General features: G+C 46.5%; 2 protein-coding genes across 2 annotated transcripts in view; both read left to right on the top strand.

The window, feature by feature from the left end:
• The window catches only part of LOC120046873 (E3 ubiquitin-protein ligase pellino homolog 1), a 59,907-nt gene extending 42,604 nt beyond the window's left edge, over window positions 1-17,303 (top strand). Inside the window, exons 7-8 of the mRNA XM_038992448.1 lie at window positions 2,739-2,939; window positions 13,090-17,303. Coding sequence (XP_038848376.1) covers window positions 2,739-2,939; window positions 13,090-13,488 — 600 coding nt within the window. The 3' untranslated portion in view covers window positions 13,489-17,303. The remainder of the gene's footprint in view (window positions 1-2,738; window positions 2,940-13,089) is intronic.
• Window positions 17,304-21,359: 4,056 nt separating this feature from the next.
• LOC120046874 (E3 ubiquitin-protein ligase TRIM47-like) lies at window positions 21,360-24,138 on the top strand. Its single transcript, XM_038992449.1, has one exon. It carries the CDS (start codon window positions 22,571-22,573, stop codon window positions 23,858-23,860), a length of 1,290 nt encoding a protein of 429 aa, XP_038848377.1. The 5' UTR covers window positions 21,360-22,570; the 3' UTR covers window positions 23,861-24,138.
• Window positions 24,139-26,111: the final 1,973 nt, after the last annotated feature.

The raw sequence follows: 26,111 nt of genomic DNA, 5'->3' as shown, positions 1-26,111 counted from the left end.
TGTACAGTAGCAATCACAGATTGCCCTATTTTTAATCTGCAACTTTTCAGCTCCAAATGAAGAAGCCTGGTAAGCCTTAGCAAGACCCTTTTACTGATCAAAACATTTATTTAAGGAAAAGGGCAAACTTAGAACAAGAACATGTTTAGGCCTTTGTCTTCTCCTTGACATGTCTTAGGTTTAGTGTGAATGTCAGTGACTAGAGCCTGTAGCCTATGGCAGTATACCCAGCCTGTAGTTGATTTGAGGCTGTAGCCTATGGCAGTATACCCAGCCTGTAGTTGATTTGAGGCTGTAGCCTATGGCAGTATACCCAGCCTGTAGTTGATTTGAGGCTGTAGCCTATGGCAGTATACCCAGCCTGTAGTTGATTTGAGGCTGTACCCTATGGCAGTATACCCAGCCTGTAGTTGATTTGAGACTGTAGCCTATGGCAGTATAACCAGCCTGTAGTTGATTTGAGGCTGTAGCCTATGGCAGTATACCCAGCCTGTAGTTGTACATTTTAAGGGTAGTATTTACAGGATATGTATCTATGTTAAATGGGGTGTGTGTGTCCGTCCGTCAGTAGAGGACTCTGTCCACCAGGCAGGTGACTGGGGAAAACAGAAGCGGTCAACAAAGCAGCATAGTGTCCTACAGTATGCCCTTCACCCCCCCCCACCACACACAGCACAAACCATCCACACAAACACACAGATATGCGCATGCAGACATGCTCACATACACACACACAGCCAGAACCCAGTGCCAGTAGGCCTGTTTGTCCTTCCCCAGTTGTTCAGGGTTGAAGTGATTGTAATTAAGGATAGACCCATAGGAGAACACACACTCACACCCTCCCCAGAGCCTGGAGTCCTTACAGTGTGTCGTGATAAAAGTCTGCCTTGATTTATAATGAGTGTGACATGATTAATGTGTGTGTGTGTGTGTGTGTGTGTGTGTGTGTGTGTGTGTGTGTGTGTGTGTGTGTGTGTGCAGGAGATGCCCGTACTAGTGTGTGTTTGAGACGGGATGTGAGTTGGGTGTCGTGTTTGAGACGGGATGTGAGTTGGGTGTCGTGTTTGAGACGGGATGTGAGTTGGGTGTCGTGTTTGAGACGGGATGTGAGTTGGGTGTGGTGTTTGAGACAGGATGTGAGTTGGGTGTCGTGTTTGAGACAGGATGTGAGTAGTTGCGTTGTGTTTGAGACAGGATGTGAGTTGGGTGTCGTGTTTGAGACAGGATGTGAGTTGGGTGTCGTGTTTGAGACAGGATGTGAGTTGGGTGTGGTGTTTGAGACAGGATGTGAGTTGGGTGTGGTGTTTGAGACAGGATGTGAGTTGGGTGTCGTGTGGTGTTTGAGACAGGATGTGAGTTGGGTGTCGTGTTTGAGACAGGATGTGAGTTGGGTGTCGTGTTTGAGACAGGATGTGAGTTGGGTGTGGTGTGTTTGTCAGTAATGTGTACCAGCTCTCCAACCTCCATACAGAGATGTGGAGAACAGATGGGCTAGCCTGCCACCTACAGGGCTATATGAGACACTACACCCCTTCAACACTGTGCTCCTTAAAAGTAGACTCAGAGATGCACAAAGTAAACAGCAGTATTGTCCGGTCTATTTCCTCAACAACTAAGAGCGTTGAAGCGCGCGGCTAAACTTCTCAGCTGTTTTGGTCCCGTAGCTCACACCTTGTAGCAGCGTGAAGCGCTCCTGTGTACATGCACAGATACTCAGTGTGACTGAGAGAGTGAAGTCATGCACAGATACTCAGTGTGACTGAGAGAGTGGAGTCATGCACAGATACTCAGTGTGACAGAGAGTGGAGTCATGCACAGATACTCAGTGTGACTGAGAGAGTGAAGTCATGCACAGATGCTCAGTGTGACTGAGAGTGAAGTCATGCACAGATGCTCAGTGTGATAGAGTGGAGTCATGCACAGATACTCAGTGTGACAGAGAGTGGAGTCATGCACAGATACTCAGTGTGACAGAGAGTGGAGTCATGCACAGATGCTCAGTGTGACTGAGAGAGTGGAGTCATGCACAGATGCTCAGTGTGACTGAGAGAGTGGAGTCATGCACAGATGCTCAGTGTGACTGAGAGAGTGGAGTCATGCACAGATACTCAGTGTGACTGAGAGTGAAGTTATGCATCGTACTCATCTCAGTATCTGCTGTGCTATTCGTGGTAACGTCATATCGCTGAGTCTCATCTCTGTATCTGCTGTGCTATTCGTGGTAACGTCATATCGCTGAGTCTCATCTCAGTATCTGCTGTACTATTCGTGGTAACGTCATATCGCTGAGTCTCATCTCTGTATCTGCTGTGCTATTCGTGGTAACGTCATATCGCTGAGTCTCATCTCTGTATCTGCTGTGCTATTCGTGGTAACGTCATATCGCTGAGTCTCATCTCTGTATCTGCTGTGCTATTCGTGGTAACGTCATATCGCTGAGTCTCATCTCTGTATCTGCTGTGCTATTCGTGGTAACGTCATATCGCTGAGTCTCATCTCAGTATCTGCTGTGCTATTCGTGGTAACGTCATATCGCTGAGTCTCATCTCTGTATCTGCTGTGCTATTCGTGGTAACGTCATATCGCTGAGTCTCAGTTTACATTTTATTGAAGTGTAATTATCTGAATGTTTTGAAAGTAGGTTAAATGTGGGATGTTACTTTAACGAATGTTCTGTTCTGATGATGAAATGGCGGTGTATTGTTGCGTGTTTTGAAGATTGTCCCCTCTCCCCTCAGGTAGAGGCAGAGAGCCAGGAGCTGGTGGATGGCTCTCTGATAGACCTGTGTGGTGCCACGCTCCTGTGGCGCACGGCAGAGGGCCTGAGCCGCACCCCCACCATCAAACACCTGGAGGCGCTACGTCAGGAAATCAACGCAGCCAGGCCCCAGTGTCCCGTCGGCTTCAACACCCTGGCCTTCCCCTCCATGAGACGCAAGGCAAGTTCCCTCCCTAATACAATCACAAAACAAAAGAAAATATGTCCCCCTAAAAAAATGTTTTGCACATGATCTTATCCAAAGCAACTTACAGCAGTTATTACATACATTTTCCTATTGGTTGCCCCAGCGGGAATCAAACTCACGACCCTGGTGTTGATAGCACCATGCTCTATCAACTGAGCCAGACATTTTAGTCATTTAGCAGACTCTCTTATCCAGAGATACTACAGTAGTGAGTCATTTAGCAGACTCTCTTATCCAGAGATACTACAGTAGTGAGTCATTTAGCAGACTCTCTTATCCAGAGATACTACAGTAGTGAGTCATTTAGCAGACTCTCTTATCCAGAGATACTACAGTAGTGAGTCATTTAGCAGACTCTCTTATCCAGAGCCACTACAATAGTGAGTCATTTAGCAGACTCTCTTATCCAGAGACACTACGGTAGTGAGTCATTTAGCAGACTCTCTTATCCAGAGACACTACAGTAGTGAGTCATTTAGCAGACACTCTTATCCAGAGATACTACAGTAGTGAGTCATTTAGCAGACTCTCTGATCCAGAGACACTACAGTTAGTGGCTAGGTGGGACAACCACATCTCAGTCATAGTCAGTACATTTCTCCTTAATAAAGTAGCTATCAGTAAAGTCAGAGCTAGTAGGGAAAGACCAGTTGTAGAGTAGAGAAGGCAGCAGGGGGTTTCTGTAGGGAAAGACCAGTTGTAGAGAAGGCAGCAGGGGGTTTCTGTAGGGAAAGACCAGTTGTAGAGTAGAGAAGGCAGCAGGGGGTTTCTGTAGGGAAAGACCAGTTGTAGAGAAGGCAGCAGGGGGTTTCTGTAGGGAAAGACCAGTTGTAGAGAAGGCAGCAGGGGGTTTCTGTAGGGAAAGACCAGTTGTAGAGTAGAGAAGGCAGCAGGGGGTTTCTGTAGGGAAAGACCAGTTGTAGAGTAGAGAAGGCAGCAGGGGGTTTCTGTAGGGAAAGACCAGTTGTAGAGTAGAGAAGGCAGCAGGGGGTTTCTGTAGGGAAAGACCAGTTGTAGAGAAGACAGCAGGGGGTTTCTGTAGGGAAAGACCAGTTGTAGAGTAGAGAAGGCAGCAGGGGGTTTCTGTAGGGAAAGACCAGTTGTAGAGCAGAGAAGGCAGCAGGGGGTTTCTGTAGGGAAAGGCCAGTTGTAGAGCAGAGAAGGCAGCAGGGGGTTTCTGTAGGGAAAGACCAGTTGTAGAGAAGGCAGCAGGGGGTTTCTGTAGGGAAAGACCAGTTGTAGAGTAGAGAAGGCAGCAGGGGGTTTCTGTAGGGAAAGACCAGTTGTAGAGTAGAGAAGGCAGCAGGGGGTTTCTGTAGGGAAAGACCAGTTGTAGAGAAGGCAGCAGGGGGTTTCTGTAGGGAAAGACCAGTTGTAGAGAAGAGAAGGCAGCAGGGGGTTTCTGTAGGGAAAGACCAGTTGTAGAGAAGGCAGCAGGGGGTTTCTGTAGGGAAAGACCAGTTGTAGAGAAGAGAAGGCAGCAGGGGGTTTCTGTAGGGAAAGACCAGTTGTAGAGTAGAGAAGACAGTAGGGGGTTTCTGTAGGGAAAGACCAGTTGTAGAGAAGGCAGCAGGGGGTTTCTGTAGGGAAAGACCAGTTGTAGAGAAGGCAGCAGGGGGTTTCTGTAGGGAAAGACCAGTTGTAGAGTAGAGAAGGCAGCAGGGGGTTTCTGTAGGGAAAGACCAGTTGTAGAGTAGAGAAGGCAGCAGGGGGTTTCTGTAGGGAAAGACCAGTTGTAGAGCAGAGAAGGCAGCAGGGGGTTTCTGTAGGGAAAGACCAGTTGTAGAGCAGAGAAGGCAGCAGGGGGTTTCTGTAGGGAAAGACCAGTTGTAGAGCAGAGAAGGCAGCAGGGGGTTTCTGTAGGGAAAGACCAGTTGTAGAGTAGAGAAGGCAGCAGGGGGTTTCTGTAGGGAAAGACCAGTTGTAGAGAAGAGAAGGCAGCAGGGGGTTTCTGTAGGGAAAGACCAGTTGTAGAGAAGGCAGCAGGGGGTTTCTGTAGGGAAAGACCAGTTGTAGAGAAGGCAGCAGGGGGTTTCTGTAGGGAAAGACCAGTTGTAGAGAAGAGAAGGCAGCAGGGGGTTTCTGTAGGGAAAGACCAGTTGTAGAGTAGAGAAGGCAGCAGGTGGTTTCTGTAGGGAAAGACCAGTTGTAGAGAAGAGAAGGCAGCAGGGGGTTTCTGTAGGGAAAGACCAGTTGTAGAGAAGGCAGCAGGGGGTTTCTGTAGGGAAAGACCAGTTGTAGAGTAGAGAAGGCAGCAGGGGGTTTCTGTAGGGAAAGACCAGTTGTAGAGTAGAGAAGGCAGCAGGGGGTTTCTGTAGGGAAAGACCAGTTGTAGAGTAGAGAAGGCAGCAGGGGGTTTCTGTAGGGAAAGACCAGTTGTAGAGAAGAGAAGGCAGCAGGGGGTTTCTGTAGGGAAAGACCAGTTGTAGAGATGGCAGCAGGGGGTTTCTGTAGGGAAAGACCAGTTGTAGAGAAGAGAAGGCAGCAGGGGGTTTCTGTAGGGAAAGACCAGTTGTAGTAAAGGCAGCAGGGGGTTTCTGTAGGGAAAGACCAGTTGTAGAGAAGGCAGCAGGGGGTTTCTGTAGGGAAAGACCAGTTGTAGAGAAGAGAAGGCCGCAGGGGGTTTCTGTAGGGAAAGACCAGTTGTAGAGAAGGCAGCAGGGGGTTTCTGTAGGGAAAGACCAGTTGTAGAGAAGGCAGCAGGGGGTTTCTGTAGGGAAAGACCAGTTGTAGAGAAGAGAAGGCAGCAGGGGGTTTCTGTAGGGAAAGACCAGTTGTAGAGAAGAGAAGGCAGCAGGGGGTTTCTGTAGGGAAAGACCAGTTGTAGAGAAGAGAAGGCAGCAGGGGGTTTCTGTAGGGAAAGACCAGTTGTAGAGAAGGCAGCAGGGGGTTTCTGTAGGGAAAGACCAGTTGTAGAGAAGGCAGCAGGGGGTTTCTGTAGGGAAAGACCAGTTGTAGAGAAGAGAAGGCAGCAGGGGGTTTCTGTAGGGAAAGACCAGTTGTAGAGAAGAGAAGGCAGCAGGGGGTTTCTGTAGGGAAAGACCAGTTGTAGAGTAGAGAAGACAGTAGGGGTTTCTGTAGGGAAAGACCAGTTGGTCGAGAAGGCAGCAGGGGTTTTCTGTAGGGAAAGACCAGTTGTAGAGTAGAGAAGCAGCAGGGGGTTTCTGTAGGGAAAGACCAGTTGTAGAGTAGAGAAGGCAGCAGGGGTTTCTGTAGGGAAAGGCCAGTTGTAGAGAAGGCAGCAGGGTGTTTCTGTAGGGAAAGACCAGTTGTAGATTAGAGAAGGCAGCAGGGGATTCTGAAGGGAAAGACCAGTTGTAGAAAGAGAAGGCAGCAGGGGGTTTCTGTAGGGAAAGACCAGTTGTAGAGCAGAGAGCAGCAGGGGGTTTCTGTAGGGAAAGACCAGTTGTAGAGTAGAGAAGGCAGCAGGGGGTTTCTGTAGGGAAAGACCAGTTGTAGAGAAGAGAAGGCAGCAGGGGGTTTCTGTAGGGAAAGACCAGTTGTAGAGTAGAGAAGGCAGCAGGGGGTTTCTGTAGGGAAAGACCAGTTGTAGAGAAGAAGGCAGCAGGGGGTTTCTGTAGGAAAGACCAGTTGTAGAGTAGAGAAGGCAGCAGGGGTTTCTGTAGGGAAAGACCAGTTGTAGAGTAGAGAAGGCAGCAGGGGGTTTCTGTAGGGAAAGACCAGTTGTAGAGCAGAGAAGGCAGCAGGGGGTTTCTGTAGGGAAAGACCAGTTGTAGAGCAGAGAAGGCAGCAGGGGGTTTCTGTAGGGAAAGACAGTTGAGCAGAAGGCAGCAGGGGGTTTCTGTAGGAAGACCAGTTGTATGAGAGGCAGCAGGGGGTTTCTGTAGGGAAAGACCAGTTGTAGAGTCAGAGAAGGCAGCAGGGGGTTTCTGTAGGGAAAGACCAGTTGTAGAGTAGAGAAGGCAGCAGGGGGTTTCTGTAGGGAAAGACCAGTTGTAGAGAAGAGAAGGCAGCAGGGGGTTTTCTGTAGGAAAGACCAGTTGTAGAGAGAAGGCAGCAGGGGGTTTCTGTAGGGAAAGACCAGTTGTAGAGAGAGGCAGCAGGGGGTTTCTGTAGGGAAAGACCAGTTGTAGAGAAGAGAAGGCAGCAGGGGGTTTCTGTAGGGAAAGACCAGTTGTAGAGTAGAGAAGGCAGCAGGTGGTTTCTGTAGGGAAAGACCAGTTGTAGAGAAGAGAAGGCAGCAGGGGGTTTCTGTAGGGAAAGACCAGTTGTAGAGAAGGCAGCAGGGGGTTTCTGTAGGGAAAGACCAGTTGTAGAGTAGAGAAGGCAGCAGGGGGTTTCTGTAGGGAAAGACCAGTTGTAGAGTAGAGAAGGCAGCAGGGGGTTTCTGTAGGGAAAGACCAGTTGTAGAGAAGAGAGGGGCAGCAGGGTTTCTGTAGGGAAAGACCATGTAGAGAAGGCAGCAAGGGGGTTTCTGTAGGGGAAAGACCAGTTGGAGAGTAGAGAAGGCAGCAGGGGTTTTCTGTAGGGAAGACCATTGTAGAGAGGCAGCAGGGTTCTGTAGGGAAAGACCAGTTGTAGAGTAGAGAAGGCAGCAGGGTGTTTCTGTAGGGAAAGGCCAGTTGTAGAGAAGGCAGCAGGGTGTTTCTGTAGGGAAAGACCAGTTGTAGATTACAGAAGGCAGCAGGGGATTTCTGAAGGGAAAGACCAGTTGAAGAGAAGGCAGCAGGGGGTTTCTGTAGGGAAAGATCAGTTGTAGAGTAGAGAAGGCAGCAGGGGGGTTCTGTAGGGAAAGACCAGTTGTAGAGTAGAGAAGACAGCAGGGGGTTTCTGTAGGGAAGACCATTGTATAGAAGAGAAGGCAGCAGGGGGGTCTGTAGGGAAAGACCATTGTAGAGTAGAGAAGCATCGCAGGGGGTTTCTGTAGGGAAAGACCAGTTGTAGAGAAGAGAAGGCAGCAGGGGGTTCTGTAGGGAAAGAGACCAGTTTGTGAGTAGAAGAAGGCAGCAGGGTGTTTCTGTAGGGAAAGGCCAGTTGTAGAGAAGGCAGCAGGGGGTTTCTGTAGGGAAAGACCAGTTGTAGAGTAGAGAAGGCAGCAGGGGGTTTCTGTAGGGAAAGACCAGTTGTAGAGTAGAGAAGGCAGCAGGGGGTTTCTGTAGGGAAAGACCAGTTGTAGAGAAGATGCAGCAGGGGGTTTCTGTAGGGAAAGACCAGTTGTAGAGTAGAGAAGGCAGCAGGGGGTTTCTGTAGGGAAAGACCAGTTGTAGAGAGAGAAGGCAGCAGGGGGTTTCTGTAGGGAAAGACCAGTTGTAGAGTAGAGAAGGCAGCAGGGGGTTTCTGTAGGGAAAGACCAGTTGTAGAGTAGAGAAGGCAGCAGGGGGTTTCTGTAGGGAAAGACCAGTTGTAGAGTAGAGAAGGCAGCAGGGGGTTTCTGTAGGGAAAGACCAGTTGTAGAGAGAGAAGGCAGCAGGGGGTTTCTGTAGGGAAAGACCAGTTGTAGAGTAGAGAAGGCAGCAGGGGGTTTCTGTAGGGAAAGACCAGTTGTAGAGTAGAGAAGGCAGCAGGGGGTTTCTGTAGGGAAAGACCAGTTGTAGAGTAGAGAGGCAGCAGGGGGTTTCTGTAGGGAAAGATCAGTTGTAGAGAATGCAGCAGGGGGGTTCTGTAGGGAAAGACCAGTTGTAGAGTAGAGAAGGCAGCAGGGGGTTTCTGTAGGGAAAGACCAGTTGTAGAGAAGAGAAGGCAGCAGGGGGGTTCTGTAGGGAAAGACCAGTTGTAGAGTAGAGAAGGCAGCAGGGGGTTTCTGTAGGGAAAGACCAGTTGTAGAGTAGAGAAGGCAGCAGGGGGTTCTGTAGGGAAAGACCAGTTGTAGGTAGAGAAGGCAGCAGGGGGTTTCTGTAGGGAAAGACCAGTTGTAGAGTAGAGAAGGCAGCAGGGGGTTTCTGTAGGGAAAGACCCAGTTGTAGAGTAGAGAAGACAGCAGGGGGTTTCTGTAGGGAAAGACCAGTTGTAGAGTAGAGAAGGCAGCAGGGGGTTTCTGTAGGGAAAGACCAGTTGTAGAGAGAGAAGGCAGCAGGGGGTTTCTGTAGGGAAAGACCAGTTGTAGAGTAGAGAAGGCAGCAGGGGGTTTCTGTAGGGAAAGACCAGTTGTAGAGAAGGCAGCAGGGGGTTTCTGTAGGGAAAGACCAGTTGTAGAGAAGGCAGCAGGGGGTTTCTGTAGGGAAAGACCAGTTGTAGAGAAGGCAGCAGGGGGTTTCTGTAGGGAAAGACCAGTTGTAGAGAAGAGAAGGCAGCAGGGGGTTTCTGTAGGGAAAGACCAGTTGTAGAGAAGGCAGCAGGGGGTTTCTGTAGGGAAAGACCAGTTGTAGAGAAGGCAGCAGGGGGTTTCTGTAGGGAAAGACCAGTTGGAGAGTAGAGAAGGCAGCAGGGGGTTTCTGTAGGGAAAGACCAGTTGGAGAGTAGAGAAGGCAGCAGGGGGTTTCTGTAGGGAAAGACCAGTTGTAGAGTAGAGAAGGCAGCAGGGGGTTTCTGTAGGGAAAGACCAGTTGTAGAGAAGGCAGCAGGGGGTTTCTGTAGGGAAAGACCAGTTGTAGAGTAGAGAAGGCAGCAGGGGGTTTCTGTAGGGAAAGACCAGTTGTAGAGTAGAGAAGACAGCAGGGGGTTTCTGTAGGGAAAGACCAGTTGTAGAGTAGAGAAGACAGCAGGGGGTTTCTGTAGGGAAAAACCAGTTGTAGAGAAGGCAGCAGGGGGTTTCTGTAGGGAAAGACCAGTTGTAGAGTAGAGAAGGCAGCAGGGGGTTTCTGTAGGGAAAGACCAGTTGTAGAGTAGAGAAGGCAGCAGGGGGTTTCTGTAGGGAAAGACCAGTTGTAGAGAAGGCAGCAGGGGGTTTCTGTAGGGAAAGACCAGTTGTAGAGAAGGCAGCAGGGGGTTTCTGTAGGGAAAGACCAGTTGTAGAGTAGAGAAGGCAGCAGGGGGTTTCTGTAGGGAAAGACCAGTTGTAGAGTAGAGAAGGCAGCAGGGGGTTTCTGTAGGGAAAGACCAGTTGTAGAGAAGGCAGCAGGGGGTTTCTGTAGGGAAAGACCAGTTGTAGAGAAGGCAGCAGGGGGTTTCTGTAGGGAAAGACCAGTTGTAGAGTAGAGAAGGCAGCAGGGGGTTTCTGTAGGGAAAGACCAGTTGTAGAGAAGAGAAGACAGCAGGGCGTTTCTGTAGGGAAAGACCAGTTGTAGAGTAGAGAAGGCAGCAGGGGGTTTCTGTAGGGAAAGACCAGTTGTAGAGAAGGCAGCAGGGGGTTTCTGTAGGGAAAGACCAGTTGGAGAGTAGAGAAGGCAGCAGGGGGTTTCTGTAGGGAAAGACCAGTTGTAGAGTAGAGAAGGCAGCAGGGGGTTTCTGTAGGGAAAGACCAGTTGTAGAGAAGGCAGCAGGGGGTTTCTGTAGGGAAAGACCAGTTGTAGAGTAGAGAAGACAGCAGGGGGTTTCTGTAGGGAAAGACCAGTTGTAGAGTAGAGAAGGCAGCAGGGGGTTTCTGTAGGGAAAGACCAGTTGTAGAGAAGGCAGCAGGGGGTTTCTGTAGGGAAAGACCAGTTGTAGAGTAGAGAAGACAGCAGGGGGTTTCTGTAGGGAAAGACCAGTTGTAGAGTAGAGAAGACAGCAGGGGGTTTCTGTAGGGAAAAACCAGTTGTAGAGTAGAGAAGGCAGCAGGGGGTTTCTGTAGGGAAAGACCAGTTGTAGAGTAGAGAAGGCAGCAGGGGGTTTCTGTAGGGAAAGACCAGTTGTAGAGAAGGCAGCAGGGGGTTTCTGTAGGGAAAGACCAGTTGTAGAGAAGAGAAGGCAGCAGGGGGTTTCTGTAGGGAAAGACCAGTTGTAGAGAAGGCAGCAGGGGGTTTCTGTAGGGAAAGACCAGTTGGAGAGTAGAGAAGGCAGCAGGGGGTTTCTGTAGGGAAAGACCAGTTGTAGAGTAGAGAAGGCAGCAGGGGGTTTCTGTAGGGAAAGACCAGTTGTAGAGTAGAGAAGACAGCAGGGGGTTTCTGTAGGGAAAGACCAGTTGTAGAGTAGAGAAGACAGCAGGGGGTTTCTGTAGGGAAAAACCAGTTGTAGAGAAGGCAGCAGGGGGTTTCTGTAGGGAAAGACCAGTTGTAGAGAAGGCAGCAGGGGGTTTCTGTAGGGAAAGACCAGTTGTAGAGAAGAGAAGGCAGCAGGGGGTTTCTGTAGGGAAAGACCAGTTGTAGAGAAGGCAGCAGGGGGTTTCTGTAGGGAAAGACCAGTTGTAGAGAAGGCAGCAGGGGTTTCTGTAGGGAAAGACCAGTTGGAGAGTAGAGAAGGCAGCAGGGGGTTTCTGTAGGGAAAGACCAGTTGTAGAGTAGAGAAGGCAGCAGGGGGTTTCTGTAGGGAAAGACCAGTTGTAGAGAAGGCAGCAGGGGGTTTCTGTAGGGAAAGACCAGTTGTAGAGTAGAGAAGACAGCAGGGGGTTTCTGTAGGGAAAGACCAGTTGTAGAGTAGAGAAGACAGCAGGGGGTTTCTGTAGGGAAAAACCAGTTGTAGAGAAGGCAGCAGGGGGTTTCTGTAGGGAAAGACCAGTTGTAGAGTAGAGAAGGCAGCAGGGGGTTTCTGTAGGGAAAGACCAGTTGTAGAGAAGGCAGCAGGGGGTTTCTGTAGGGAAAGACCAGTTGTAGAGAAGGCAGCAGGGGGTTTCTGTAGGGAAAGACCAGTTGGAGAGTAGAGAAGGCAGCAGGGGGTTTCTGTAGGGAAAGACCAGTTGTAGAGTAGAGAAGGCAGCAGGGGGTTCTGTAGGGAAAGACCAGTTGTAGAGAAGGCAGCAGGGGGTTTCTGTAGGGAAAGACCAGTTGTAGAGAAGGCAGCAGGGGGTTTCTGTAGGGAAAGACCAGTTGTAGAGTAGAGAAGGCAGCAGGGGGTTTCTGTAGGGAAAGACCAGTTGTAGAGAAGAGAAGACAGCAGGGCGTTTCTGTAGGGAAAGACCAGTTGTAGAGTAGAGAAGGCAGCAGGGGGTTTCTGTAGGGAAAGACCAGTTGTAGAGAAGGCAGCAGGGGGTTTCTGTAGGGAAAGACCAGTTGGAGAGTAGAGAAGGCAGCAGGGGGTTTCTGTAGGGAAAGACCAGTTGTAGAGTAGAGAAGGCAGCAGGGGGTTTCTGTAGGGAAAGACCAGTTGTAGAGAAGGCAGCAGGGGGTTTCTGTAGGGAAAGACCAGTTGTAGAGTAGAGAAGACAGCAGGGGGTTTCTGTAGGGAAAGACCAGTTGTAGAGTAGAGAAGACAGCAGGGGGTTTCTGTAGGGAAAAACCAGTTGTAGAGTAGAGAAGGCAGCAGGGGGTTTCTGTAGGGAAAGACCAGTTGTAGAGTAGAGAAGGCAGCAGGGGGTTTCTGTAGGGAAAGACCAGTTGTAGAGAAGGCAGCAGGGGGTTTCTGTAGGGAAAGACCAGTTGTAGAGTAGAGAAGGCAGCAGGGGGTTTCTGTAGGGAAAGACCAGTTGTAGAGAAGAGAAGGCAGCAGGGGGTTTCTGTAGGGAAAGACCAGTTGTAGAGAAGAGAAGGCAGCAGGGGGTTTCTGTAGGGAAAGACCAGTTGTAGAGAAGGCAGCAGGGGGTTTCTGTAGGGAAAGACCAGTTGTAGAGTAGAGAAGGCAGCAGGGGGTTTCTGTAGGGAAAGACCAGTTGTAGAGTAGAGAAGGCAGCAGGGGGTTTCTGTAGGGAAAGACCAGTTGTAGAGAAGGCAGCAGGGGGTTTCTGTAGGGAAAGACCAGTTGTAGAGAAGGCAGCAGGGGGTTTCTGTAGGGAAAGACCAGTTGTAGAGTAGAGAAGGCAGCAGGGGGTTTCTGTAGGGAAAGACCAGTTGTAGAGAAGAGAAGGCAGCAGGGGGTTTCTGTAGGGAAAGACCAGTTGTAGAGAAGAGAAGGCAGCAGGGGGTTTCTGTAGGGAAAGACCAGTTGTAGAGTAGAGAAGGCAGCAGGGGGTTTCTGTAGGGAAAGACCAGTTGTAGAGTAGAGAAGGCAGCAGGGGGTTTCTGTAGGGAAAGACCAGTTGTAGAGAAGGCAGCAGGTTTCTGTTCTATATGTTTTCTGATTTATCCAGGTGTTTTTGTTGTTGCTGTATGTGTTGCTGGTGACTTTTCCATTCTCCCCTTATGGGATTACTTACAATGTATCTCATCTACTGTAGGACACCCCAGATGAGAAGCAGCCGTGGGTCTATCTCCTGTGTGGCCACGTCCATGGTTACCACAACTGGGGGAGCCACCGGGACAGAGACAGGCTGGACCGGGACCAGGAGGAGAGGGAGCAGGGCCGGAGCAGGGAGTGTCCTATGTGTCGAGCCAGTGGGCCGTACGTTCCCCTCTGGTTGGGCTGCGAGGCAAGCTTCTATCTGGACACGGCTCCGCCCACCCACGCCTTCTCACCGTGTGGTCACGTGTGTTCTGAGAAGACGGCGGTGTTCTGGAGTCAGATCCCGCTGCCGCACGGGACACACACCTTCCACGCCGCCTGTCCCTTCTGCGCCCAGCAACTGAGCGGCGAGCAGGGATACGTTAGACTCATCTTCCAGGGCCCTCTCGACTAGAGGGACTATTTGTCCTTGGTCGGAACTACTTTCTTTTTGGTCGCAAAGGAACGACACTTATAACGAAAGCTTATAACTTCCAACTGCCTGGGATTTTGGGGCGGGGGGATTTTCTGGACTATTCTCTCCGTTTCTGTTTGTCTCTCTGTGTTTTTAAGTGACCTTTTCTATTTTTGATTTTTATTGGGAATGAAAACAAAGATTTCTATATTTTCATGTGAAACAAGAAGAAAAAGAAACCAAAACTCTACTGGGGGATATCATTTAGTTTCCTGAAAGAACTGTAAACTGTATTTATCTGTTGTACTAACATACGACCACATATGGGCTTATTCTCCTTTATTGTTGCAATATCCATCCGTATACATCTTTAAGACTTAAAGTCCTTTATTTCTGCCCAGACTTCATAGTAACTCAGCTACAAAATGAAGACAAGCTACATTAGTTATCCTCCTTTACTCTTCTTGGTCAATATGCTTCACTTCAATACTCTGTAACATTTTTATTGTGCTATTAGACTATAATAATAGCAGATCTCAAGTTCAAGGGTCGTATTCACTAGAAGCTGAACGGAAGCAAACAGGAAGGGACCGACCTCTATTGGTCTAATGAGAAACGTTTGTTTTTGTTTTCCGTTGCAAAACGTTTTGCTACGGTAGGCAGTAATGAGTACGACCAATGTGTGTTTTGGGGGTTCAGTTTTGTGTATAGCGGTATGCGTCGTGTCCCCCCCCACATCATGGATCTATTGAGTATCCATGACAACATCCTGTCATATTGAAACCTCTGTGTTGTCTGTCTGATGGGGAGTTCTGGCTGTGTGTAAGGGGTGAAGTTTCCCCTAAGTACAGATCTAGGATCAGCTTCCCCTCCCACAATCCTAACCTTAACCATTAGTGGGGAAAACGTGAAACTGACTCAAGATCAGCGTCTAGGGGCAACTCCACCCTACACCGTGTTATAACTGTTAATTTTTTCCCACAAGGCATTGCCATGACCTTTCACATTTGACGCAATAGATTTGGACGGAGACTTCCTACTTTTCGAGCAACTTGGGGTTTGTAGTCCCATGAGTGAGTATGTCAGACAGCCTTTTCTGACGGTCTTCTCCCTTCAAAGCACAGACCTAGAAACCAACAAGCCCAAACTGATGTGATGTAGTCGTTGGAGAGGTGTGTGAGCAAATGGTTGTGCTTCCCGCATGCGTGAGTTAGAGCCTCTGTGTATGTTCTGATACTCTGCTCTGATTGGTTAGATAGATTGACATCGATGTGATTTCTGTCTGTAGTTTTGATTGAATGTTGAACACACACACACTGTTGCCTGTGTAAAGACAGACCGGTCATGTTGAATGTCATTCTCTTCTTAAGTATCTAGACGTCACGATAATTCTGAATGAAACAGTATTTATAGGGACAAAATACCTCAGTGTAAAAAGTAGTCCTGGACTTCAACCTTCAGAAATCAGTGGTGGGGGGGCATTACATGGTATAAATTGTCTATGGATGGTATTTGATCATGTTTTTACTGTATCGGTGTGTATTTTGTGTACAGTATTTTGTGTGTTTTATTGTGTACAGATGGTATCTCCACTGCTCTCTGAATCTGACTGATACTCACCTCAGGGAGAACACACACACACACACCACACACCTGCCGTATAGACACACCACAACACACCACACACACCTCTGTCTGCCGTATAGACACACCACACACACCCCTGTCTGGCCCATAGACCAGACACTCTCCTTGCAACAGACTTCAGAGGATACCTCATCAGTAGTTAAAGGTGTCTGTCTTGTCTTCTACAGCCCACTGAACACAGCCTCGTGTTTATACTCTATGTAAGTACGCAACGCAAGCTGAGCCAAATGGCTGTTAGGGGTTATTGTGTAGCAAAATTATGCAAACGTATTCAGACCTGCAATTTTATAATTACGCAGCATCACCGTGTTGTGTAGGCTGTTGCGTTGTTGCGTAGAGTGTATATATAAAAAAGTATGTGGGTGTGTATTTTGTGTACAGTATTTTGTGGGTTGGTTCTTATGTCCTTGTTGGGACCTAAAATCCCCCACAGTCTCCACAAGGATAGTAAAACATCGAAAATTCTCCCTCATGGGGACATTTCCCACGTCCTCATGAATACAAAGGCTATTTTAAGCTCAGCTGTAAAGTTTAGAGTTGGGGTTAAGGTTAGGGAATCTAGGATTTTGAATGGAAATTAATTTTGGGCACCCACGAGGGTAGAAGAACATAGTATGTGTTGTATTGTGTACAGATGGTATCTCCGCTGCTCTCTGAATCTCACCGATACTCACCTCAGGGAGAACACACACACCTCTGTCTGGCCCATAGATAGATACACACACACACACACACACACACACCTCTGTCTGGCCCATAGATACACACACACACACCCCTGTCTGGCCCATAGATACACACACACACACCTCTGTCTGGCCCATAGATACACACACACACACCTCTGTCTGGCCCATAGACATTCAAACAGACTCTCTCCTTGCAACAGACTTCAGAGGATACCTCATCAGTAGTTAAAGGTCTCTGTCTTGTCTTCTACAGCCCACTGTTCACAGCCTCATGTTTATACTCTATGTAAGTACGCAACACAAGCCGAGCCAAATGGCTGGTAGGGGTTATTGTGTAGCAAAATTATGCAAACGTATTCAGACCTGCAATTTGTAAATACGCAGCATCACCGTGTTGTGTAGGCTGTTGTGTTGTTGTGTAGGCTGTATATTACGCTTAACATCTTGTCTGTCAGCTGTTCTATGGACTTGTCAAAGGCACTGTGTTCCTCTTATTGGGGAACGTGTGACAGTAAGGGCTTTACTCTCTGGTCGTCCCTAAAGGCACTGTGTTCCTCTTATTGGGGAACGTGTGCAAGTAAGGGCTTTACTCTCTGGTCGTCCCTAATGGCACTCTGTTTCCTTCATAGGGCTCTGGTCAATAGTAGTGCACTGTGTAGTACAGCCGGGACGTTAAACCGATCATTATCCACACCGGCAATACCGATCACTTAGCGTATTAAACCGATCATTATCAACACCGGCAATACCGATCACTTATCGTATTAAACCGATCATTATCGACACCGGCAATACCGATCACTTATCGTATTAAACCGATCATTATCGACACCGGCAATACCGATCACTTATCGTAGGCAGTAACCTATACTAGAGAAATGTGAAGTTTGAAATGAAGTAAGTTTTCTAATATGGGTGATTTGTTAAAGGGACAATTGACTGCTACAACCGTAGTAGTAGTAGTAGTAGTAGTAGTAGTAGTAGTAGTAGTAGTAGTAGTAGTAGTAGTAGTAGTAGTAGTAGTAGTAGTAGTAGTAGTAGTAGTAGTAGTAGTAGTAGTAGTAGTAGTAGTAGTAGTAGTAGTAGTAGTAGTAGTAGTTTAAAGGAGAATAATAGAAACTGTGGTGCAGATTAATGTTATAAACAGATTGTTCTATTTATCGGTGTCGCATCAATTCAGGCAGTTTATATGTATTTTGGTCCACATCACCCAGCTCTACCTAATAGGGTGCCATTTTGGACTCAGCCAATGTCTGTCTCTGTATACTGTCTGCATGGTGTCTGTTTCTCTACCCCTCTCTCTAGCTCTGGTCCTGGGCGTTAGTGAAGGAAGGCTGAGCAGTAACACCCTGGACCAGAGCTAGAGTATCTCTTCTGTCTGGAGGATTTCTGATGCTTTAAGGCAAAAGCTGAGAATGTTTTCTGATTTAACAGTTTTTCTACCGACTTTAAACAATAAAGTTTAAAACATGACACGTTTTATATTTTCATTTGTATTGTTACTCAAATGTTGCCATTGTGAATAGTGTTAGCTCAACTCTGTCCTCTTGTGGTTGAAATGGTCTGTGTTATTTCATAGTCACATGATACTAGAGTCTTTGTCTCGCTCAGCATGAATAAATTCATAATCTCTTGTGGACAGACTCAAGTAACGTCTGACACAATTATTCTCAATTGTTGTAGTTCCGGGTTTCCGAGATTAACAAGTTCATTCAACTTCTCTGTGAGATAAAAACCAGGACATCTTCCCCCCTGGATGAGTTCTGACATCTACATATTTTCCTCCCTTCATTTCTACCTCTTTCCTTTCTTCCCTCCGTCCTGTCAGAGCTGCTCCAGAGAGTCAATAAAGATAAGCTGCTCCAGAGAGTCAATAAAGATAAGCTGCTCCAGAGAGTCAATAAAGATAAGCTGCTCCAGAGAGTCAATAAAGATAAGCTGCTCCAGAGAGTCAATAAAGAGAAGCTGCTCCAGAGAGTCAATAAAGAGAAGCTGCTCCAGAGAGTCAATAAAGATAAGCTGCTCCAGAGAGTCAATAAAGAGAAGCTGCTCCAGAGAGTCAATAAAGAGAAGCTGCTCCAGAGAGTCAATAAAGAGAAGCTGCTCCAGAGAGTCAATAAAGAGAAGCTGCTCCAAGGAGTCAATAAAGATAAGCTGCTCCAGAGAGTCAATAAAGATAAGCTGCTCCAGAGAGTCAATAAAGATAAGCTGCTCCAGAGAGTCAATAAAGATAAGCTGCTCCAGAGAGTCAATAAAGAGAAGCTGCTCCAGAGAGTCAATAAAGATAAGCTGCTCCAGAGAGTCAATAAAGAGAAGCTGCTCCAGAGAGTCAATAAAGAGAAGCTGCTCCAGAGAGTCAATAAGGAGAAGCTGCTCCAGAGAGTCAATAAAGAGAAGCTGCTCCAGAGAGTCAATAAAGATAAGCTGCTCCAGAGAGTCAATAAAGATAAGCTGCTCCAGAGAGTCAATAAAGAGAAGCTGCTCCAGAGAGTCAATAAAGATAAGCTGCTCCAGAGAGTCAATAAAGATAAGCTGCTCCAGAGAGTCAATAAAGATAAGCTGCTCCAGAGAGTCAATAAAGATAAGCTGCTCCAGAGAGTCAATAAAGATAAGCTGCTCCAAGGAGTCAATAAAGATAAGCTGCTCCAGAGAGTCAATAAAGATAAGCTGCTCCAGAGTCAATAAAGATAAGCTGCTCCAGAGATAAGCTGCTCCAGAGAGTCAATAAAGATAAGCTGCTCCAGAGTGTCAATAAAGATAAGCTGCTCCAGAGAGTCAATAAAGATAAGCTGCTCCAGAGAGTCAATAAAGATAAGCTGCTCCAGAGAGTCAATAAAGATAAGCTGCTCCAGAGAGTCAATAAAGATAAGCTGCTCCAGAGAGTCAATAAAGATAAGCTGCTCCAGAGTCTCAATAAAGATAAGCTGCTCCAGAGAGTCAATAAAGATAAGCTGCTCCAGAGAGTCAATAAAGATAAGCTGCTCCAGAGAGTCAATAAAGATAAGCTGCTCCAAGGAGTCAATAAAGATAAGCTGCTCCAGAGAGTCAATAAAGATAAGCTGCTCCAAGGAGTCAATAAAAATAAGCTGCTCCAGAGAGTCAATAAAGATAAGCTGCTCCAGAGAGTCAATAAAGATAAGCTGCTCCAGAGAGTCAATAAAGATAAGCTGCTCCAGAGTGTCAATAAAGATAAGCTGCTCCAGAGAGTCAATAAAGATAAGCTGCTCCAAGGAGTCAATAAAGATAAGCTGCTCCAGAGAGTCAATAATGATAAGCTGCTCCAGAGAGTCAATAAAGATAAGCTGCTCCAGAGAGTCAATAAAGATAAGCTGCTCCAGAGAGTCAATAAAGATAAGCTGCTCCAGAGAGTCAATAAAGATAAGCTGCTCCAGAGAGTCAATAAAGATACTACTAAAGTCTCCGTCCTGTCAGAGTGGATGTCAGGTGTGATGTGTCGGTGTGTCAGGGTGGATGCCAGTGTCTTGTGATGTCAGAGTTGTGTGTGTCAGTGTCTTGTGATGTCAGGCTTTGTGGAAGTGTTTTGAAGAGGGTTCTCTGTAATGAATGTGTGTCTGTGTGAGAGAGGAGGGTTGTTCGTGATTTATTCTGATGGAGCAGGAGAGATGCTTCTGAATTAGTCCAGATCAGAGCTTCTTCTTCACTTTGATCCGAGTGCAGGGGCTGGGACCAAAAAATGGTTTCTCTCCATGTCTATACATGTCTTGATTTTCTCCACGGTGAATCTAACATGCTACTGTATAAGAACAATGGACGTGTTCTATTATTACTATACCAGGCCTAGAATATCACACACCTTTATCCAATCGCTGTAGTGTGCAGTGATGTGTAAAATACAGAAGTCAAGCTACACTAATGTGCTGCTGATGCATATATCACATCCCTGTTGGTTTAATGGTTTGTGTTATTATTAAAACACTCCTATCAGACCTGCAGACCAGAGAGAAGGTGCTGTTGCAGAGTTATTAAATGTGTCATATCAGGCCTAGAATATCACACTATATCACAATATCATACTACTATTACTACTACCACTACCACTACTATTACTACTACCACTACTACTACCACCACTACCACTACTACTACTATTACTACTACCATTACCACTACTACTACTACCACTACCACTTCCACTACTACCACCACCACTACTACTACTACCACTACCACTACCACTACTACTAATACTACTACTATTACTACTACCATTACTACTACCACTACTACTACCACTACTACTACCACCACCACTACCACTACTACTACTACTACCACTACCACTACTACTATTACTTCTACCATTAATACTACCGCTACTACTACCACCACCACTACTACTACTACTACTACTACCACTACTACTACTACTACTACCACTACCACTACTACTAATACTACTACTATTACTACTACCATTACTACTACCACTACTACTACTACCACTACTACTACCACCACCACTACCACTACTACTACTACTACTACCACTACCACTACTACTACTATTACTTCTACCATTACTACTACTACTACTACCACCACTACCACTACTACCACTACTACTACTACCACTACCACTACTACTACTACTACTACTATTACTTCTACCATTACTACTACCACCACTACTACCACCACCACTACCACTACCACTACTACTACCACTACTACTACCACCACTACTACTACAACTACTACTACTACTACTACTACCACTAGCACTACTACTACCACTACTACTACCACCACCACTACTACCACTACTACTACTACTACCACCACTACTACCACTACTACTACTACTATTACTACTACCACTACCACTACCATTACTACTACCACTACTACTACCACTACCACCACTACTACTACTATTGCTACTACCATTACCACTACTATTACTACTACTACTACCACCACTACTATTACTACTACCACCACTACTACTACTATTACTACTACCACTACCACTACTATTACTACTACCACTACCACTACTACTACTACTACCACTACCATTACTACTACCACTACTACTACCACTACTACTACTACCACCACCACTACTACCACTACCACTACTACTACTATTACTACTACCACTACCACTACTACTACTACTACTACTACTACCACCACTACTACCACTACTACTACTATTACTACTACCATTACTACTACCACTACTACTACCACCACCACCACCACCACCACTACCACTACTACTACTACTATTACTACTACTACTATTACCACTATTACTACCACTACTACTACTACTACTACTACTACTACTACTACTATTACTACTACTACCACCACTATTACTATCACTGCTACTACTACTACCACCACTACTACTACCACCACTATTACTACCACTACTACTACTACTACTACTACCCCCACTACTACTACTACTACTACTATTACTACTACCACTACCACTACTACTAGTTAGGTGGTTGTAGCAGTCAATTGTCCCATTAACAAATCACCCATGTTAGCAAACTTAGGAGGAATGGGACCTCTGCTTTGATTCAGTCTCACTGGAGAGGAATGGGACCTCTGCTTTGATTCAGTCTCTCTGGAGAGGAATGGGACCTCTGCTTTGATTCAGTCTCTCTGGAGAGGAATGGGACCTCTGATTTGATTCAGTCTCACTGGAGAGGAATGGGACCTCTGCTTTGATTCAGTCTCACTGGAGAGGAATGGGACCTCTGCTTTGATTCAGTCTCACTGGAGAGGAATGGGACCTCTGCTTTGATTTGTGATTAACTCAAAGCTACCATGTCTACTGGAGACGATCTTCTCTCATCACAACAATGCTGGGGGTTTAATATCACATCGATCAGCAGAGGATCTGTTATATCTGTCTGATAGATGATCAGCAGGGTATCTGTTATATCTGTCTGATAGATGATCAGCAGAGTATCTGTTATATCTGTCTGATAGATGATCAGCAGAGTATCTGTTATATCTGTCTGATAGATGATCAGCAGGGTATCTGTTATATCTGTCTGATAGATGATCAGCAGGGTATCTGTTATATCTGTCTGATAGATGATCAGCAGGGTATCTGTTATATCTGTCTGATAGATGATCAGCAGAGTATCTGTTATATCTGTCTGATAGATGATCAGCAGGGTATCTGTTATATCTGTCTAATAGATGATCAGCAGAGTATCTGTTATATCTGTCTGATAGATGATCAGCAGGGTATCTGTTATATCTGTCTGATAGATGATCAGCAGGGTATCTGTTATATCTGTCTGATAGATGATCAGCAGAGTATCTGTTATATCTGTCTGATAGATGATCAGCAGGGTATCTGTTATATCTGTCTAATAGATGATCAGCAGGGTATCTGTTATATCTGTCTGATAGATGATCAGCAGGGTATCTGTTATATCTCTCTGATAGATGATCAGCAGGGTATCTGTTATATCTGTCTGATAGATGATCAGCAGAGTATCTGTTATATCTGTCTGATAGATGAACGTAAAGACCATGATGATCCAGTCTCAGCCAGAGCAGAAAGGACTGAGAAACAGGGATGCAGGATATCTCAATGTGTCCTCTGCAGGCAAGGATTTGCACACTGCACACACAGAACCAGGAAGTTTCGTATTACCCTTGTGGAGGCCACTCCTCTTCCTCTGCACAAACAAGGAAATCGAAAGTTATCTCTGATACTCCTCTGCGCCGTTTGTTAGTGAGTCAAAATGGCAGAGGCATTTTTTGAAGATCGGGATTCATTTAGCTGTTCGATCTGTCTGGATATACTTAAGGATCCGGTGACTATTTCCTGTGGACACAGCTACTGTATGGGCTGTATTGAGGGCTGCTGGGATCAGGACGACCTGAAAGGTGTTTACAGCTGCCCAGAGTGCCGACAGACCTTTGTCCAAAGGCCTGTTCTGAAGAGAAACACGTTGCTGGCTAAAGTGGTGGAGAAACTGAAACATACTGCTCTTCATGCTGCTCCTCATGCTGCTCCTCCTGCTGCTCCTCCTGCTGCTCCTCCTGCTCACTGTTATGCTGGACCTGGAGATGTGGAGTGTGATTTCTGCACTGGGAGAAAACACAAAGCCCTCATGTCCTGTCTGGCGTGTCTGGCCTCTTACTGTGAGACTCACCTCCAGCCTCACTATAATTTCCCTGCCTTAAAGAAGCACATGCTGGTCAAAGCCTCCACACAACTACAGGAGAAGATCTGCTCTCAACATGACAAACTGCTGGAGGTTTACTGTCGTACCGATCAGCAGTGCATCTGTTATCTGTGTACCATGGATGAACATAAAGGCCATGATACAGTCTCAGCTGCAGCAGAGAGGACTGAGAAACAGAAGCAGGTGGGGGAGAAGCAACAGAAATCCCAGCAGAGAATCCAGGAGAGAGAGAAGGAGATGCAGGAGCTGAGACAGGCTGTGGACTCTCTGAAGCTCTCTGCACAGGCAGCCGTGGACGACAGCGAGAGGATCTTTGCTGAGCTGATCCGCACCATGGAGACAAGGGGCTCTGAGGTGAAGGAGCTGATCAGAGACCAGGAGAAGGCTGAAGTGAGTCAGGCTGAAGGCCTCCTGGAGCGACTGGAGCAGGAGGTGGCTGAGCTGAGGAGGAGAGATGCTGAGCTGGAGCAGTTCTCTCACACAGAGGACAACATCCACTTCCTCCAGAGGTTCAAAGACCACAGTGCCCCCCCTGTTTCTGAAGAGATGCCTGCCATCATCCTTAAACAAAGTCATGATTTTAAGATGGTGATGACCTCTGACCTCCAGGAACAGCTGCTGCTCTGCTGTAAGGAGGAAGTAGTGCAGATATCAGCAGCAGTGAAAGCTGTCCACATACTGCAGTCAGCAGAGCCAAGCACCAGAGCAGCAGCACCTGGACCACAGTATCACGGAACGTATTATAGAGAAAACCCTTTTCAAAAATTTTTGGATCAAAGGAGAATATGTGTTCATTGTCACAAGGGAAAAATGTGTCATGGCCCCATGGGTAAATGTCCCTAGTTATATTAAGGAGCGATAATACTATTCTCATCTTGTAGATAAACTGTGTCCTTAAAAGGAGCAGGAGAGAGTGTGTGTTTGTTGTGTGTCACAGTATCTGTATATTCTGAAATGACATGTGAAGTCACACACACCTTAACTCCACTCACCTTCACCATCTAACGTAGACTTAAAGCCAGTGGTGTAAAAATACTTCAAAGTACTTAAGTAGTAGTTGTTTTGGGTATCTATACTTTACTGTTTATTTTTTTGACAACTTTCACTTTTACTTCACTATAATCCTAAATAAAATAATGTACTTTTTACTCCATACATTTTCCCTGACACCCAAAAGTACTCGTTACATTTAGAATGCTTAGCAGGACAGGAACATGGTCCAATTCACGCCCTTATCAAGAGAACAGCCCTGGTCATCCCTACTGCCTCTGATCTGGTGGACTCGTTAACACAAATGCTTAGTTTGTAAATGATGTCTGAGTGTTGGAGTGTGCCCCTGGCTATCTGTAAATAAAAATAAAAAAAATAAAAAATGGTGCCGTCTGGTTTGCTTTAAATAAGTAATTTGAAATGATTTATACTTTTACTTTTGATACTTAAGTATATTTAAAACCAAATACTTTTAGACTTTTAGTCAAGTACTATTCTACTGGGTGACTTTTACTTGAGTCATTTTCTATTAAGGTATCTTTACTTTGACTCAAGAATGACATTTGGGTACTTTTTCCACCGCAGGTTAAAGCACTAAATACTGTTTGTGTTTTTGCTGACCAACTGCTTGGGCAGGCCTTATTTCCACTGACCAGTGCTTATCTTTATGTTCCCAGGACTCTGCACACTCTCCCCTTCTCCTGCCACTGCTCAGGCCATTATCAGTGTAGGTTTACCGGATCACTAGCTCTGCATTACCTTGTGACTGCAGTATAACTGCCTTCAGCCTGCGGAGATTCTCAAAGACCTTGAGTCGTCAGAGTGGAAATAGATTTCTGCAGAATGTGCACTGTAGACATGGACTGTGTTCAGCAGGACTCAATTGTGTGCAGCTATCTAAGGTACTGCATCTCAATGCAAGAGGCTTCACTACAGTCCCCGGTTCGTATCCGTGATTGGGAGTCGCACAATTGGCCCAGCGTCATCCGAGTTTGGCCGGGGTAGACCGTAATTGTAAATAAGAATTTGTTCTTAACTGACTTACCTAGTTAAATAAAGGTTAAATTAAAAAAAATAAAAACATATCTCGAAGACTGTTGAACGGTTTGCACTGTATAGGATAATTGTGTTGTTGAGTACAAACCGGCAAGTAACGAAGCAAACACTTTAGAAAAAATGTGAAATAGGGCCTACGTAACCACCAGGAACGCCCAATAGATGTCCCAGAAAACCACTACTGTGAAGTAAAGAGTTCGAGAATGAAAGAGCAGTACAGATGCTGTATGCTGTACTTTATTGTAATAAGACTGAACCTCGGGGTTCAATGAAAGGTGTGTTGTCGACAAGCACACTGAAAATGTGTCTTTTAAAAGGCAATTTCCCTGCCGTTCACAGAGATCGCAAACACTACGGATGTTGGCTCAAGTGTAAATGACTTTTGAAAGTCTAAATCCCCCATAGTAGTCCTGTTAAACAGTTAAACACAGACAAGAGGCACAGAGCTAATTTCATATTGCACTTTATTCAGCTCGAGAGTAGCTGCAGCTGGGACTCCCTTTCAGTCTCAGGACAACACTCGTATTGCTTTCAGTCTCAGGACAACACTCGTATTGCTTTCAGTCACAGGACAACACTCGTATTGCTTTCAGTCTTAGGACAACACTCGTATTGCTTTCAGTCACAGGACAACACTCGTATTGCTTTCAGTCTCAGGACAACACTCGTATTGCTTTCAGTCTCAGGACAACACTCGTATTGCTTTCAGTCTCAGGACAACACTCGTATTGCTTTCAGTCTCAGGACAACACTCGTATTGCTTTCAGTCTCAGGACAACACTCGTATTGCTTTCAGTCTCAGGACAACACTCGTATTGCTTTCAGTCTCAGGACAACACTCGTATTGCTTTCAGACTCCCGTTCTGCAGACAGGAGGCCCCTCAGACGTTGAGTTGTCATTCAACCGTCTGATAGTAGGGACTTGATTCAATCCGTAGTGCTGAAGATCTGCGCTACAGCGCAATAGAAATTTACAGGCAATGTTAGCGTGTTAGCGGAGACTGCATTCACGGTAAACGTTTCCTAATTTAAATCGCGCTATAACGCT

This window comes from Salvelinus namaycush, chromosome 4 (genome assembly GCF_016432855.1).
Source record: "Salvelinus namaycush isolate Seneca chromosome 4, SaNama_1.0, whole genome shotgun sequence".
Classification (NCBI taxonomy): domain Eukaryota; kingdom Metazoa; phylum Chordata; class Actinopteri; order Salmoniformes; family Salmonidae; genus Salvelinus; species Salvelinus namaycush.
The sequence above is the reverse complement of the archived record's forward strand: the minus strand, read 5'-3'. Positions and strand labels throughout refer to the sequence as shown.